Genomic DNA, 17818 nt, shown 5'->3' with positions numbered 1-17818 from the left:
GGGAAGCCACTGAGGGAGGCAGATGCTTCCACCCTGCTGCTGGAGCCTGAACCTGCTGAGCACTTCTGTGACCCCAAGGACTCACCTTAACTGCTTGAGCTACCAGACATGCCCGATGTTGAGGGGCTGCTGGGATTACCATTTGCAGCGTACCTAGGGGAGACAAAGGACAACCCAGAGACCCAGGTACACCCCGAGGGAAGGGTAGGAAGTGGCCCACGGACAGCCAGCTATGGTCTGGCTGGGTGGCTGCCGGAGTCCGGTTCCGTGGGTTGCAGCTGGATCCCCGCTGACCCAGTGGCAGACCACTCTGCCTCTGTTAGGGCCCTGGGCTGGGACGCTGTGGAGCCGGGTGGGCCCACCTCCCCCTACGCCCTGCCACCCCACCATAGGCCAGAAGGCCTGTGGAAGTGAGTCTGCCTGAGCCCCCTAGACTGCGTTGGGTGCTTGCTCCTGCCTGAGGGCTGGAGCCCTAGACTGCTGGTACCCGGCTCTGCTTGAGAGCTGGGGTCCCCGGATTATTCCCCGCTCTGTCCTGCTTGAGGCCTGGAGCCCTAGACTGTACTTGGTACCCTGCCCTGACTGAGGGCCTGGGTTACCAGACTATACCTGGCTCTACTTTGCCTGAGGGTTGGGCTGTAGACTGTGGGTGTCCTGCCCTGTCTCAGGGCGTGGGCCCCTGGACCACTCATTGCTTAACCCCGCTGATGGGATTGAGGCCCCAGACCGCTAACTTCCCCCTTGTCTAAAACTGTTTTTTCAGGGGCGTGACAGCCAAGAGGCATGGCCTTCCTCGTAGATTGACAGCGAGGGAGGGCCACACACGTCTAGACGTTTACTGTGCCATTTACACATGCACAGACAGTAGAACTGCACTTTGGGTTCAATCCAATGCCGACTGAAGTCAAAGGAAGTCTTTCCATCAGCTTTAATGGGAACTGCATCAGGGGCCTTTTGAAGCTGTAATTAATAAAGGGAGATGGGGGAAATCCAAACGGCTGTTCTGAACCATAGGAGACCTGCGTCATATTTCCAGCTCTGTCACAGACCTGCTGCGTGGCCTTGGGCAAGCCGCTTTATCTCCGGGTCACTGTTTCCCCTTCTTCCCCTTGTATGTCAAGTTTAGACAGACAGTAAGCTCTCTGGGGAAGAGACTAGTCTCTTACTATGTGCATGTACAGGGGTCCCAATACGATTTGCGTCTCTAGATATTACTGTAATGCAAACAAACAATAATATTTGAAACCCTAAGGAATCAGCACGTTGAAGACTGGATGTCTGTTCCATAACCCGATTCCATACAAAAACCGAGGGGTTTGAACAGGTAGTCGTGGAGTTGACAGAATGAAATGACTGTTTCTGCCTCCCCTCAGTCCTAACATCAGCAGGCAATCTTCTGTACATGGCAAGCCTGTCACCGATGAGTAGATGGCGCTATTTGCACATGACACTTCCTGCTGACAGACTAGAGGCTGCCCCATTTTTCAAGCATGGTTTTGAGGCAGGAACATAGAGAAAGTCAGGTGATGCGGGGAAAGAAAACTCTCGTGGCTAAGGCTTTAATGGCTTAACTCAAGTGCTCAGGCTTTTGTTCTTACAGTGTCGACTGCATTCTCCCCTATATTACACATTGGAGAAAGGAAGAAAGAGCTGATGTATTAGCCTTTCACTTCAGTTCAAAACTTGCTTAGGTAACAAGTGAAAACGAACAGGTCAGATGACAAACAAGACCCCCCTTCATTGGAGACACAGTACACAGGGTGCATCTAATACTTTAAAATAGGCCCACTGTCAATTGTGGCACTATTCTCTCTCATCTCATTCGCCAAATTTTTTATTGGGTTCCCAGTCATTATGCAATAAAATCTGCACACTGTTAAAAGCACTTTGAACCTTAACTCTATGAAGTCCACTGTTCAGAGGGAATGACAGTTTATTGGAAAATCCAGATTAACATCTTAATGAGAAGAACATGCCATTCATTTTATGAAGACACCACCATTCTATGAACAACATACCCCTGCTGAAGCTGAGCTGGGGATTTTTACACTTACCATCAGCTGCTGTGCACCTGGAGATTAACTCCCACAATACTAGTCCCATTGCATACATGTCTATTCTCAGGAAGGCATCTCGCTGGAAGTTGATTGCCCCCTCTAACACCTCAGGAGCCATGTACCTCCTTGTTCCCACCTACACACCAAAAAAAAAAATGCAACTTAAGTTACAAGAGATAGTTGGGTGTGTAGGAACTACAGCTGTTCAATCAACCTCAAAGCTACTTCTCTGCTAAACTGGCTGTGTGCTGACTCAAAACGGTATGGGTCCACTCTTTTTAGCATCACTCTTCATTAAAACCATTTCAAGCTCCATGAAACAGTTGTAAAAAGGCTCCAAGTGTGTAGATATGTATATATTGATCATTCAATGGACACAAAGGGTTTGAATTAAATGCCATGAGGTAAGATGACTATATCTGAAATTCTGTCATCCATCCACACCACTGCCTCTAGCTATTGCAGCACACGCTGTAATTAAAAACAAGTTAATCTTTGGAGACACTCCAAACACCTTAAGTTCAAGTCAGACTCAGTTATTGGATGGATCTCAGTTGATGGCTTAATGCTCCCTTTATAAATTTAAAAGGGAATGTTGAGCTGGTGAAAGGTTTGGTGAATAGAGGTTTGACAGCCCTGGATAGAAGTCTCATTTATCCAGAGGACAGGTGTAACGTGGACACTGGAAGCTTCACCACACTGTTCTGCCAATCTGCCTCAACCATGTTCTGGAGACCACCTCTAACCTTGAGAGAGTAGCTCAATCTCTTTTACACACCACTGTTAAAAATGTTGTTACTTTTAGTACAAAGATATCTTTATAGAGGTGCTACAAACACATGTGGTGAATACCAAGCCATGATGATGAGTGAGGAAAGAAGTGGACTGGAGTGGAAGGGGGAAATCACCTGTCCAATGCAGAAGTTAATTTTCTTTTTAATAATTTTTCCCCATCCTAAACTTCCCATCTTGCAAGGGCCTGACTGTGGGACAAAGTCTAAGCACAAGAAGATGTAGACACTGTTAAAGGGCTAGAGAGAGATGACCAAAATGGTCAGAGATGTGGCTGCATTTACAGAGATGTTAGGAATAACTAAGGCTACGTTTGTGTCATGGAGGTCACAGAAGTCAGGGAACATTCTCTCCTTCAACCCCAGGGCTGATGGACTGGAGCAGGGGGGGGGAAGGGGGGGGCCTTGGGAGGGTTCCAGCAACAGGCAACAGCCTCCTCATGGGGCCCCCTGCAAGTTTCCAGTGACAGGCTACAACCTCCTGAGGGGGCCCTCCTCAGGGTTCCAGCAACAGGCAATAGCCTCACATAGGGGAGGAGGGTGCCTTGGGCAAGCACCTGGGAGTGTCCTGTTTTCTCTTCGGGAAATATGGTCACCCTGCAGCTCCCAGCTGCCATGGGTGGAGGGGACCCACCAGAAGCTTCCAGCTGCTGTGGGCAGACGGGGTAACCCCACAGATCCCAGTCACCACGGTGGCGGGAGAAACCATGGAGCCACAGCAGCAAAAGTCACAGGTCATGGCTTCCGTGAATTTTGTTTATTGCCTGTCACCTGTCCATGACTTTTACTAAAAATAACGTGACAAAATCGTAGCCTTAGGAATAACTCATTGCTAATTCATAGTGGGACAGAGGAAAAGTAGTAGACAGGATTTGAATGGTATATTCAAAAATATACAGGCATGTAAAGGAAAATTATTGGCTCCTCCTTTAAGCCCACTGTAGAACGCAAGAAGAGGGTGTCGCTATGAAATTTAAAGGTAGCAAATTCAGAACCATCAAAAAAGTAGGGTGGTTTTGTCTGTTTTTAAACACTGTGTAGTCAGCTTGGGAGATTTATTGCTGCTAAAGGTCTCTAGGCAGCTACAATGACTGGATTTTAAAAAAACAACAATTTTATGACTCAATATTTAATGCTAAAACCAGTGATCAAATCTCATGCTGCAAGGTATAAACTGAATGCCTCCAGAGGTCAGGATGGCCTCCACCTCCATGCTATGCAGCCTTGCACAACTGGCTACATGCACTATTGGAGAGGGTAACGGGTCGCCTTCCTCTGCAGTAGCAGATAAAGGCTATTGGTGGAGCCAAGATACCTTAAAATGGCAGGAAGAAAGTGCCCAGCAGTGCAGGAAATTTAAAGATCAAGTGCCATTCTTTATGGAAAGTGTTTCTGCTCACTTCGTTCCCTGGTTCAGTATCTGGGATATAAGTATTTTGCAAAAGTAGAAGAACAGTTGGTGGGTGTAATATAAAATATATAAAAGAAGTAAATCTGGGTCATCTCATACCCTGCTCTTTGAGCAAAAAACTAAAGCTAATTTAAAATCAGCTATTGAAGCTAATTTAAAATCAGCAATTAAAAAGGCATTTTGTATCTCTTGCCCCTGCAAATTATCCAAGCTGAGCAAAACAATGCCCTTCTGCAATTTCCTGTCCCCCGGTAACTGTCCCCATATCCTGCATCTGCAGAAACACTGCTCACTCCCAGCAGATGTGGTAAGCCCCACATTTATTTCTAAAAGCTAATTGTTACCTGTCCATGGGTGTCCCCTGGAGGTTTTCCAGGCTCGAATCGTACAGCCAGTCCAAAGTCAGCTAGAACTGCTGTCAAGTCATTCTTCAACAACACATTTTTACTCTTGAAGTCCCTGCAGACAGCCAGGAAACAAGTTTGAGAAGGATTTAGTATGGCACAAATCCCATCACTTTTAAATAAACATGTCAAAACTTGACTGGTTTAATTGCCAAGCTTGGGATGAGCTCCGTGACCCAGTGAGAATCCAAGCATGCTGAAGATGCACCTGTCTTACATCTCTGAGATCACACCTGAATCTATGAAAGCAATAAACAAACTAGAGCCCTCACTGTTCCTGACCATATTTAACAGATTTCCTTCCCTTCCAACATATATTTCTGCATATGTGTTTTTACAAAATACTCCAGTTCAAAGAATCTAAGGTAGAATCAGACTGACACACTGCTTTAAGAGTGGCATTAGGGCATTGCCTACAAACACCCATGCTGGGCCCGATGCTCATACATGCTACACAGAGCGGCATGGAGGCAGATTACAGCCTTTGCACTGAAGTGAGGCCACTGCTCACATTTCATTGATGATATGGCAGTTGTGGCCCACTGTTTGACTGTCAGCCTCTCCTCCCCCAACCTGAGGGAAAGGATTATAGTGATGGTGCCACAGAAAAGGCACGGTTCCTGTGGTACGCAATCAGGGTGTAGGAGGTATGGCCGTTACACTGGTTCCAATAAGATAACAGAAGAGCAGAGAAATAACAGCAGAAGCAAAAGGAAGCGTGGGAGGAGGGTAATTTCAGAAAAGAATCAAAGCAGGGTAAGGAAAACAAGGAGAAAACAGGAGTATAGGGAAAATTAATGTAAAAATAAAAACAGGGATATACGCATACACCCCACTCCCCAAACATGCCACACATACACAGAGGTATAAAAAACATGAGACATGAAGGCAGCTCCCACGTTTAAAGTTTCTACCATTCATGCACTATACAAAAGTCAGCATTTCATACTAATGGGCAAATCTCTCCTCCGCCTGGCATTCTCAGCAGTGTTCCCTCAAAGAGGCATTTGAGGGGTGGGGGAGAGCATCCAAATGTGATAAGAGGTTATATTACAAATTGGTTTTGCCAGGACTACCTACAGACTGTTCCCTTGTACATACTATATATACATTTTGTATACACTGGGCTTTAAAAATAAGCATGGAAAACTGGTCTCTTACTCCATTCAAAGTCAGCAGTTTCTGTAAAGTCTGACTGCAATTTTAAATTAGGAGAGAGCTTAATCAAGTTAGTTTGTTATTATAAACAACGCACCATCACCGACAAACATACTATACCCTTTTAACAGTTACTGTATTTATTATGCCCATTAATGTATGAAGCAAATGTTACATTTATATATTATAATCCTTTGTCATCTTAAAGTAGTAGCCCTTTACAAAACAAAGCCTCCTTGGAAACAAGCTGATGTAAGCTGCATTCAGCTCACTCTTTCTACAGGCTTCAATAATTGTGTGTGACGGAGATCTACTACATTTAATTTTTGAACTCCAGGACCAGCACTATCCTAGAGATATTGACTGTTCTAGGTGTTGGACCACTAGTCATTGACAGAGTCCAAATTCCCTTGGTAGTGGTTTATTATGGGTTGAGTGGCGTTTTATCCACAAACCCTTCAAAGTCATGTCCTTACCTTAGTGTTCTAGTCAGAACGTGAGTAAAAGACCTAATGAGAAAAACCTCACTCCCTGGCCTTTCCACATTTTCATCAGAAAAGAGATGTTTGTGAATATAATTAAGTTACAGACCTTAGACAACAGATGGCAATGCCTTGTATGCACCGCATTATAATTTTCCTATATTCTTTCAGTTCACTCCGTGACCTTGCTGAATGCAGGACACTGCTGGCCTGCACAACATAATTAATGAGGTCAGATACAATTGTTTTAAACTAAAAAATGATCTGTCAAAATACTTTGGGAAGAGAGGAATCGCTGGACCAGACAGAGGGGTCTACTCCGTTTCTGAGTGTCATAAGGCCACATCCACAGGCAGGCTGAGCTGCTCAACCCCCAAGTCTCAGCCTTCTGAGAAAGGAAATAACTCTTCCTTACCACAGCCACACACAAAGCTGCATGTTCTAGTTCAAGAGTTTCTGGCGAGGTGATTAAGGTGGGGGAAGGGACTTAGCCCACTGTACAGTAAAGAAGTTATTGGAGACACTTCTGCAGTGTAGGGTTTGTTATCATACCATATTCACAACTAAATTTAAAGAGTGCTCAATTTCTTAAGAAAAGCTGTGCTCTCATGGAGTCGTAGTTCAATGAGGTAGAACCATTTGGCAGAGGAGTTAACTTATGACAAACTCACTAAACCACAATAATACGTTGCTCCACCATCTTAAAAAAGTAAAAATGAATGATTAGATGCATACATACAAAACACACACACTTACTTTTTAGGGCATATTGTGCATCTATCACATTCTCCAGGCACATATACAAAGAGGTAAAAACACTTTAAAAACGTACATCCAAACTGACCAAGTGGCCAAAAATGTCAAGGAATGACTCCCCTGCCTACAAAAAGAAAAATAATCCTCCTCAGAAAGAACTGCAGGCTTTCAGCTGTCAAAGAGTAAGACAAGATGATCTATACTGATGCGCTTAAATAAAAACAGTCCGATTTTCTGAACAACTGAACATCTGGCGACTGCCACTCAGATCTTAAGAAATAGGATTTTAAGGCACAGCCAATCACTGGCTTGGCAACATGACCCAAAGGTCAGCAAGTTATTCAGTCCGACCAGGGAAATGGGGGGAGGATTAAGCTCTAGAGTCAGGAACCTCCACTGAAAATCCCTTCCTACTAGCCTCCTCCCATTTAGATGTGGGGGCAGTCCATGTGAGTGTCCTAGCTGGTGGGTAACAGAATGCAGCAAGAGAAGAATACTTCTTCCGTAGTGCCATTCACACCCATATATATCCCAGAACCCACTGGCAACAAAGAATAAAGATTAATACAAGTTTATTTTATTATCTGCTCCTATCAAATAAACTGCGAGTTTTAAATAAGTCAGCACCTACCATTGTGAGCTGAGAGCTCACACGTCCAGGGTAAAATGGCATTTGGCTCACAAATGCCTATAAACTCAGGTTTCCCACATCCCAAGCGCCAGCTCCTGCGGCTAATGGGAGCTGCGGAGCTGGCGCTTGGGGCCAGGGCAGTGTGCGGAGCCCCCTGGCTGTCCCTACGCATAGGAGCTGGAGAAGGGACATGTTGTTGCTTCCAGGAGCTGCTTGAGGTAAGCCCCACCCCTGAGCCCATCCCCTGCTCCCCCTGCTGTCCCAACTTGCTCCCCTTCCAACGTGTCTGGAACCCCCCCGCCATGCCGCTTCCTTCAGGCCCCCCTTCCCTCTAAAGGTTGTTCACCCCGCCATGGACCCTGCCCGCTGGGTCTGTCACCCTGTTCCTGGTGGGTTCCAGCCCGCTGCACGACCCTCCTCTCCCCACTCGCTGGCTCTCACATGTCACTGGCCTGTTAGGCAGACCCTCCAGCCTCCTGCGTGGCTCTTCACCTGCTGGCTGATGGCCACAGAGCCTCACCCGACTGGGGCTGCTATTGCTGTCTCCCTCCCTCAGCACACATGCAGGCAGGGACTTGAGCTGGGGGGCTTCCTGATTTAACTAGGCAGCTGGGCCATGGTATTGATCTGGGATGCTGGCTACTCCCCATTCGCCATGGTCTAGAGCTCCCTGATTGGCCAGAGGCCTGGTCAGTCCAAGGATCCCATCTCCTCCTCACACCCCACCGCCCCCTCCTAGTATGGGGAGAAGGCACCAAAAAAACAAACCAACAAAGAAACCCACAAAGTTTTAGTAAAAACAACAAGAAGTCCATTGGCACCTTAAAGACTAACAGATTTATTTGGGCATATGCTTTTGTGGGTAAAAAACCACTTCTTCAGATGCATGGAGTGAAAATTACAGATGCAGGCATTATATACTGACACATGAAGAGAAGGGAGTTACCTCAAGTTTTAGTAAGGGGCCAACAGTGCCCTTACACATGAGGGAGGGGGACATATGTTAAACAGTGCAGAGTCCAGCAGTCCCAGAAGACAGTTAGCCCAGAGGCAAAAACCAAAAGGCATTTGGTACCCAGAGAAAGTGGGGACTCCAGTTCATCTGATACCAAAAGGTCCTTAGAGTACTGGAATTCCTGCACTACCAAGAAGGGATTCGGTGCCAACAGGGTAGCTCAGGCAACAGCTGCTGAAGCAGATAATACTGACAATCGCACTGCAACGGAAGACGGGCATTGTGGTTTGTTCAGTGCCGACGGTGCTGAACACACCAGTACCAGTGGCTGGACAGACTTCATCAGTACTAACAGTTGGGTTAAGGGGCACAATGGTAAGCTGGTTTCATGTACTGGTATGTACTATGTACGCTGGCCCAGATGCATCAATACCAACAGCTGGGCCAAACTTGCCCTGTGCTTGCTCTCTGTGCTGGTAGAAGGTACCAGGGCCCTATCGGAGCCATGTCTCTTTTCCTTGGAGCTCCAGGGAGTCACAGCCCTGCCAGTACTAGTGGAGGAGTCCTTAGCTTCAACAGTACCTGTGGGGGCTGTAGGCTTGGATGAGCACCAGATCTTTAGAGCTGGCTCCTTGGAGTGAGAATCTGCATTCCTCTTTTTGGAAGTCTTCCCAGAGGCCTCAAAAGTCTTCCCCTCCTTTTTGGGGAAGTCTGCCCTGAGGCAGAAGTGGCACTGGCTCTGTCCAGGGACAGATATGCTGGGGTGGAGTGCGGTGAGAGAGGTGGTGTCTCCTGACCTGGTTCTGTATGCAGAGAATGTTCTATCATGAACAGTCCCAGCTTGAGCTCCTTGTTCTTCCCTGCCCTAGAGTTGAGAGCCAAGCAGAAGTTACACTTCTGAGGTACATGGGACACCCCCAAGCAATGGACACACTTAAGAGTGGCCATCGCTTACAGAAATAGACTCTCAGCAGGAGAGGCAGCATTTCAAGCATGGCAGGTGAAGAATGCCCAGCTAGGAAAACAAGTCTCCCTGGGAGGAAAAGGAGAGTAGAACAAAACAATCTTCTCACTACATGTACAAACTAACTCACTAACTACACTAACAACTATTAGACTAAGTATCTAAACACTAAGGAATAAAAGAGAAAGGCCGAGGCATGCTCAAGGCAGAGGTTCTCAATCTCCCCCCCCCCCCCCACATGCTATAAAAATTCCATGTCCCAGCTGTGCCACAACGGTTTTTCTGCATATAAAAGCCATCACCGGTGTGAAGGGGAGGCAAGAAGGGCCACAGGGGGCCCCGTGAAGCTAAGTGGCTCAGGCTTTGGCTTCAGCCCCACGTGGCAAGGCTCAGGGCCCCAGGCTTCAGCACCGTACAGCACAACTTCGCCTTTCTGCCCTGGGCCCCAGCAAGCCTAACGCTGGCCCTGCTTGCTGAACCCCCTGAAACCTGCTGGCAGCCCCCCAGGGCCCTGGTTGAGAACCACTGTTCTAAGATTCCTTCTCAGGCTGAGGTGACTGAGAAGGAACTGATGCAGTTCACCTACACAGCCCCTGTATAGCTTTGGTGTCTGACATTAGGAGGCTTAGAGTGCATTCACGGGCTGAAAGGACACTGCTAGGTGAAAATCTCCAATCACAGGCTCAAGAGGCACATGTGTACCTGAAGCAGAGCATCCAGAGGGACACTACTCAAAGAAGAAATGATATTTTGCAGCATTAGATTCCACTGATTTATACACCAATGCTCTTACTTTAAATTTCCACTAGAGGGCACTATAGCACTGACAAGCAAGGTTGTGATAATTATAACATTAATCCTCCTTTTGTGCCAGAGGCCAATGGTATTACGGAGTTAGCTGAAGCTTTTTATGGCAGTAACTCACTCCGACTTAACTGAGAATTCAAGCATTTTAACAGTCCTGTGCTATTCAAAAATATCACCCAACTTGAAACATATTTACTCAGAAATTTTTTATTTTTTTTTTAGACAGAGGAAGGACAGTAAAATACACCCCTGCCCTGAAACATGCTTCTTAGATGGTAAAGTTTACACATTGGGAATGAATTTTTTTCCCCCTTCCTCTTCCCCTCCCCTGCATCACTTGCTAAATCTATTGTGACACTAATTACCATGGTTCACAGCTTCAAGACTTTTGCATGGCTTTTTCCCTGCCCCACCCCTAGGAATTTCACATATAAATCACTGCATTTACTTTACAGGGGCAAGTGTCAAGGAGGCAGAGTTCCCCCACAAGCAACTGAAATGCAGCTGCAGGCTCTTGCACAAGATCACATTTTTCAGAATTCTCTGTTTTGGGGGGTGTGCACACACAGACACGAACAGAAAACACTTTTTATGACAGAGATTTAAGCTTTTCGGATGTAAAAATCAGTCTCACCAAATCAAATACAGACTACTGCAATTGAACTTCATGTTTCAGCTCAAGCTAAAGTGCAGTACAGTGGGTGGAGGAGTATGTCCTGGGACTGCCATGTATATAGCCTTTCACCTGATTTAAATCCTTCCTGAAAACTCACCTATCCTGCGATGCCTGGAGCAAGCAAGACTATGCCATCCATATGTTTATTTTAGAACAAGCTATCCAGAACCATCACAACATGCAGCTGTATAAAGTGAGTATCTGACTGTTCCCATAACCCTCATCGCTCTGCACTCCAGCAATTCGCCCTGCCACCCTAACCTGTATCATGTCTAAAATGTACTGTACACTCTTTGGGGCAGGGGTCTTCTCTTCTTGTATCTTTTGTACAGCTCACAGCAAGCTAAGTGCTATAAAATAGACAGCAGCCATTTCTTATTTCATTTATTCTTTCCTTCTGAACAAAAAGCTCATCTGAAGAGGATAAGACTAAGCATCAAGTTTGAAATAATTATATTCCCTAGAAGCACCGGTTTAAATCCTTGCATAGTCAAGTAGACATACCGAATATACAGACTGCAATACAGTTTATTAATATTATAAGGCCAGAAGGGCCAGTTTTGATCATCTAGTCTAACCTTCTGTAGAACACAGGACTTCCTTGAATTAATTCCTGTTTGAGGTACAGCAGATCTTTTAAAACACATCCAATCTTGATTTAAAAAATGCCAGAGGTGGAGAATCTACCACAACAGTTGATAAACTATTCTAATGGTTAATTACCCTCACTGTTAAAAATTTCCACCTTATTTCTAGTCTGAATTTGTCTAAATTCACATTCCAGACACTGGATCTTATTATACTTTTATCTAGTCTGAAAAGTCCTCTATTATCAAATTTCTATTCTCCATGTAGATTCTAGATTGTGATCAAGGGGTACCCCTAAAAACCTTCCCTTAGTTAAGATAAACAAATTGAGCTCTTTGAATCTATTGTTATAAGGGTTGTTTTCCAATCCTTCAATCATTCTTACAGCTCTCCTCTGAACCCTCTCCAATTTATCAACATCCTTCTTGAATTGAGGACACCAGAACGGAATGCAGTATTCCAACGTGTAGATCCTTTGGATAAGGAATAAATCAAGGTCCTGCCTACTCTGTTGGGACATTAAACAGCCTCTGGCGCTTTCAGTGGAGGATCTGTCCCCCCCCCCCCATGTTTTTGGTCTAAATTCCTTTCTTCTACAGGGGCTCTGCAGTGAGGTGACACAGACTACCGACCTGGCTATTACTGTACATGTATCTTTTGCAAAATACTTTAGGATGAAAGGCATTACATAAAAGCAAGTTCTCCTGCCTCCTCTGTTCAACAAAACTGTCACCAGAAGGCCGTGTATTTTAGACAGAGAGGTGGGTGAAGTGATACCTTTTATTGGACCAAATTCTGCTAGTGCAAGGTTCAAGCTTTTAAGTTTCACAGAGCTCTTCAGGTCACGAGCTGAAGAACCACAGTTATGCAAAAAGACAATACCTGTGTGCTATGGCAGGTTTGTGTCCTTCCCCTTTACACCAGGGGACATCTTCATGTAGGTAGGACAGTCCATGGGCCATTGTTTCTGCAACGTGGCAGAGTTCATTCCAGCTGATAATATTCCCCTTCAGGTAATCTGTCAGAGAGCCCTGAGAAATAGACCATCATATGTTCTTAGAATTTAATCACAGACCTTGGTAAGTTACAGCTGTGCCAAATCATCAGTTTAGAGATCGGTTTTAATGAGTGCTTGAGAAGTTTGAACTTTGATTTGACAGAAAAACCAATTGCAAAGACTAAAACAAAAAAGAAGAGAAGAATGTTGGTGAAATACTATCACTTTCCTGGACTCATTACAACACATGAATTTAGAGTATTTGAAATAAAAACACCTAATGGCTTTAAAAATTAGTTCCACCAGGTCTAGCTACCTCAAGGAAAAACTGGAGCAGCTATACAAGAAGGGGAAAGCCTTAAATGAGAAAAGATCTTACATTCTATTAGCTATCTATGGAAATGATTGACTCCATCAACCTTGGATTAAATACAGGGATAAGATTGCAGCTCAAACCTGGATTTGCACGTTTGTTTTATTTCAAATGTTCTTTATATTTGGCAACTAAAGAAATCCATGAAACAGAGATATGCTGTGAGTTTTAAGTAAATACAGAGCCTGTCTGAAAGTGCAGAGTAAGGACTGCGACAGTCTGACTGTCATCTCTCAATGCTATCTCTCAGGTTTGCCTACACAGGTGCAAGGTTACTACTGCTTACAAGTGCAAACACTGGCCTTTTCCACTTCTCCTGTCCTGCAGAACAGACTGATTTTCTAAAGCCGACAGTTCTTCTGAGAAATCTTTAAACTGAAGGTTAGTTTGCCTTTTTTCTTTCAATAAACTGAAACATAGCTCACCATGGAGAAGTGAGACACACTCTGGAATAGCTACAAGGGGAACATGACATTCCAAAGTGGCTGTTCAAATGGCAAACATCCATTCCAAATCCTGCATAGTTGCCCCAATGGGCATCAGTCCCTTTAGCCCCCAAATGGAGATGTGGGTATATGATACCTTGTCATGGAAAGCTGTGATCAGCCATAGCTCCATCTCCAGGTTTGTTCCTCGTTTCTCTGCTGCAATAAACTGCAAAAGGTTTTCGTGCTTCATGCCAGGGGTGTTGAAGATTTCTCTCTCACTCTGCCAGGATATTTTATCCTAAAGCAGAGGGAAACATGATCAAAGACCACTTCTAAATTAAACCTTCCATTTAAAGCAAATAGCTGCCATGACACATTGCATTGTTGATGTTCCTCAAAGTTATTCTCAGACATTGTAAAAATGAGTACAGATGCCTTTAAAATTAGGCAATTTCCCAAAAGGTCTAGATGCCAGAGTGGGAGACGACATTCCTGTACTCAGCCCCTCCCGAAACCACCCTCAGAAAACTCGGTAGCCTCATTAAAAAAAGTGAAAGCTAACAATATAAAGTCACGGATTAAAAAATGTAGCCAAAATTTCTGTGAAAGCAAGTAAAGAATGAAGCCTATGCAAATACCTAGATTTATATTTTAGCTGCAATTGTTAAGATTATCATAAACCAGAATGGATTGTGTAAGTGTCCAACTAGTTAGCCACAGCTGGTCTGGAGAGAGGATATAGAAATGAAAAACACAAGGAAGAGGAGGATTAAAGAAGAAGGGTCTAGGGGAGGAGCACAAAGATTTTTCAATAATTTTTCTTCAACTGGACATGTCTGATTGCTTTGGTCTTTCCATTTGCAATTCTTACAGTTTTGAATGTTCAAAATGAAATATACAATGTCTCAGCACAGTAATGTTCCCATACAATTATAGTCTTCACTTCATTAGGACTGTGGCTTTGTGACCTGCAAATTACTTGTTATGTTCAGGTCTGGATTCACAATTTACCCAGGCAACAGTCATGCAAGATCTGGGATTAACATGGTCTTTTGAGCACTCTGAGTATTGCGCTGCATGCTGCCTCCCTGGATTTCTACAACTCTGAACATTTGGACCAAAGTTAAAATGCCCTGTAGATTTCAAAACGGGATCGTTTACCCAGCTTGAAACTGCAGCTGCTGCAGCTGCCATTTGCTAATGAGCTAAACATACTGAAAGGCATATGGAGGTCTTTGAACTTTTCTCACCTGTATGGGGAAGATTTTCACTGCTACATAGTCGTTCATCAGCTGAGCCTTCCAGACACAGCCAAAGCGCCCCCTAGCTTTGATCTCCAATAATTGCAAAGGCTTAAGGCCAACCAATGGAGAAGGGGGTGGTGGACCAGGGTCCTAGAAAACAAAAGAAGGATAAAGATGTGGGTTACAAACTGAAGTCAAATAGTGAAGCAAGGGGAAAAATGTATTTTATCTGACTGAAATTTTACTGTTCAAAGTAAGTTATAGTTTAGTAGCAGAGCAGTGTGAAATTCACATTTTGTTTTGCAGAATTTGTGCATGAAACACTTTGCCATTAGGTGGCATTTCCCACCCTCAAATGTAGTTTATATGAAACGTTCAACTACTTTTTGCATCAAATCATGACAAAAGCTTGAATTTTCTCATGTCTTCAATGCAAAAGCTGTCTTCACTTGGAAAACATTTACACCTTACTGATATCTCCTGCAAAAAAACTGCAACCTTCAGTTTTGTTAAAAAATAGCAAAGTATACCTAAAATGTCAATTAGTTTTTCACTTTGAATACTTCACACCATTCTAATGAATAGCAAGTAAGCAGGTTTGTCATCCAACCAGGCACAATAGACGTCCATAAAAATAACAGCTGTATAAACTCAGTGTTTGTATGAAAGATGCTATTTACAATACAATGTAGCTTCATGTAGAAGAGTAGTTGGGCTCCTCCAATCCAAATAGGTCTTCCATGTTTGAAAAGCTCATTTGGCATAGGTTCCCTCTAGTCATGCAGGAATAAAAAGGTGTTCAGCACCTCAAACTAAGATTCGGCCATAAGATTTTTTTTAATTTCACCCCATAGAAAAATATTTGGTTCTTACACCATGTGCTAAGACAGCCATAATTAATTCCAGCATGGTACTGCAACATTTGTTTAATAATTTAACAAAGCAAAGAGAAAGTTCTGCCAGCTTAAATTAATAATGTGCCAGTCCAGGACAATCAATCTAAGAGGACTGAAATACTCAAACTGAACAGCTTCTGTACTTTCATAATCACCCGGTAAACTCAGTGAAATTAAGTTTCCAAAAGAGAAAAAAAAAAGTCAACTCTTGCCCTTTAGTTTTCAAGGTATCAGGCTTCTGACTCACCTCATTAATGTCAACGTGCCCATAGGGGGGCTTTCGGTGACGGTACATCCAAAAGGCCAAGAGAATGGCCACTGACAGAACAGCGATTGGAAGCAGAGAGTAAACCAGAATGTTGAGTAGTGAGGGTGTTGGTGGTGGTGGCTCATATATTACTGTAAGAGGGGAGGGGAACAGTAAGTGAAACAGGATTTTTTATATTTGCAATCGGATTAGCGGCTATAGTTCCAGACATACACAAGCATTTGCACTCCCCCAACTCCTTAGCAGAGGACATTTGCTAGTGTGACTCTCATGCTCTTGTAATGACCAATTTATTAATGACAGGTTTCAGAGTAGCAGCCGTGTTAGTCTGCATCCGCAAAAAGAAAAGGAGTACCTGTGGCACCTTGGAGACTAACAAATTTATTTGAGCGTAAGCTTTTGTGAGCTACAGCTCACGCTCTAAAGTACCGCATTAGAACGTCCCCAAAAAAGTTCCATGGCCCCAAGTAAAGTAGAAAATTGCCTTCTGGAGCTTTTAAGTCTACATGCTTGCCTGCTGTTAACCCCAAAAGATTTTACGTGGGCACGGATGGCAAAGACCCTTCCCCACCACTGCCATTATCTAACAAAGAGGAAGGTTTTCCTGCCATGGCAATAAGATGTCAAAGTAAAATACTGCAGAAGCCATCAGCAAATGTACTGTCTCCACAGTAGTACCAATTCCCCATTCCAATCAGTAAAGCTGGTGAACAAAGAATGGGAAGTCTAAATAGAGCCATGTAGCTTCACTGGAGACATGGAAGGATGAAGGATGGAGAAATCTTGATATTTGCCAAATTAAACAAAAAAATCAGTAGGGAAAGGCTTATTTTGTTATTATGGGGCTATGAAGGGTATTTTAATAACAATAGGTAATAAAAATGTGTAAATAATTAATAACTTTCATAAAGTCCTGGAAAATTTTATAAGGATCTAATACAATTATATCGAAACTACTCGGAAAAATCTATACTGTTCAACCGAGAAAAAGACACTTTCTATAGATTCCTTGAGATCACCCTATAGAAAAAGAGATAAATTTTCTATTAAAATTTTATAGGATGGTTTAAAAGACATCTATAGAAAAATATAATTTAAACGCTAATACTTTTCCATAAAAGAGAACTTGCCCTTTAACTTGTATTCACAAATGCTGCAAATCACCACAACTGCATAAACATTCCTTTCTAATCTCCTTAGTCAGCAAAATATACAGGAAGTTAGTTAAGAGGGACAGTTTGTCCATACTCATACATTTAACTATTATTTCTCCTCTTAGTAGGCTTCCTTTTGCAATAATCCACCTCAAGCATTCACTGGAGAGAGAATTTAGTCCTTGCTAATGATACGCAAGGTTTCTGCACAATTCACTTTACTCAAAACAGCAGCATTTTTTTAAAAAATACGCTGTGTAAAAAAATGTATCTGCTAAACTTCCAAAGTTTGTAACCGAAGGCATCCTCTGATTTCTTGCTTGCTGAATACCAAGCAATTCAAGGTCCCTGCAAACCAACAGAGATCAAGGTTTTTAAACAGATCCCCCCTCCACCTCCACCTCCCCAAAATGAGTCACTTACCTTCTGGACCAGTTACTTCAGGTAAGTGCGTAAATTTCTCATTGCAATAGTTCCCCTCACAGCAGCAGAAAAACACTTGAGGGTTCTCTTCTGTGGCTACACATTCTTGCCTGTATCAGGAACGAACAAAGGGGGAAGGTAGAGGAGGGGAAAAAAATAGTGAATTGCTTTATACTGTCCTAGGAAGAGAAGATTTGGATGCAGTGAAGTTTGTTTTTCTCCTCTTTCTGTTGCATTCTGCAGACCTATAGTCTCTTAAGCTAGAAAGTTTTGTGTTTTGTTTTTAAAGGGAACAACAAAGAATGAGACTTCGCTATAGAATTCTAGTTTGCAGCCATTGTATATGAGTGTACAA

General features: G+C 43.7%; 1 protein-coding gene across 2 annotated transcripts in view; it reads right to left on the bottom strand.

The window, feature by feature from the left end:
• Window positions 1–17818, bottom strand: part of ACVR2B (activin A receptor type 2B) — a 172515-nt gene that overhangs the window by 19809 nt on the left and 134888 nt on the right. For both annotated transcript variants that reach the window (XM_073334660.2, XM_073334659.2), the window contains exons 3-9: window positions 17464–17573; window positions 15866–16017; window positions 14729–14872; window positions 13633–13776; window positions 12563–12711; window positions 4604–4718; window positions 2055–2193 (exon numbers count right to left, since the gene is read on the bottom strand). In XM_073334660.2, coding sequence (XP_073190761.1) covers window positions 2055–2193; window positions 4604–4718; window positions 12563–12711; window positions 13633–13776; window positions 14729–14872; window positions 15866–16017; window positions 17464–17573 — 953 coding nt within the window. The remainder of the gene's footprint in view (window positions 1–2054; window positions 2194–4603; window positions 4719–12562; window positions 12712–13632; window positions 13777–14728; window positions 14873–15865; window positions 16018–17463; window positions 17574–17818) is intronic.

This window comes from Lepidochelys kempii, chromosome 2 (genome assembly GCF_965140285.1).
Source record: "Lepidochelys kempii isolate rLepKem1 chromosome 2, rLepKem1.hap1, whole genome shotgun sequence".
Lineage (NCBI taxonomy): Eukaryota > Metazoa > Chordata > Testudines > Cheloniidae > Lepidochelys > Lepidochelys kempii.
Note: the sequence above shows the minus strand (reverse complement) of the source record. Positions and strands in the feature narration are given on the sequence as shown.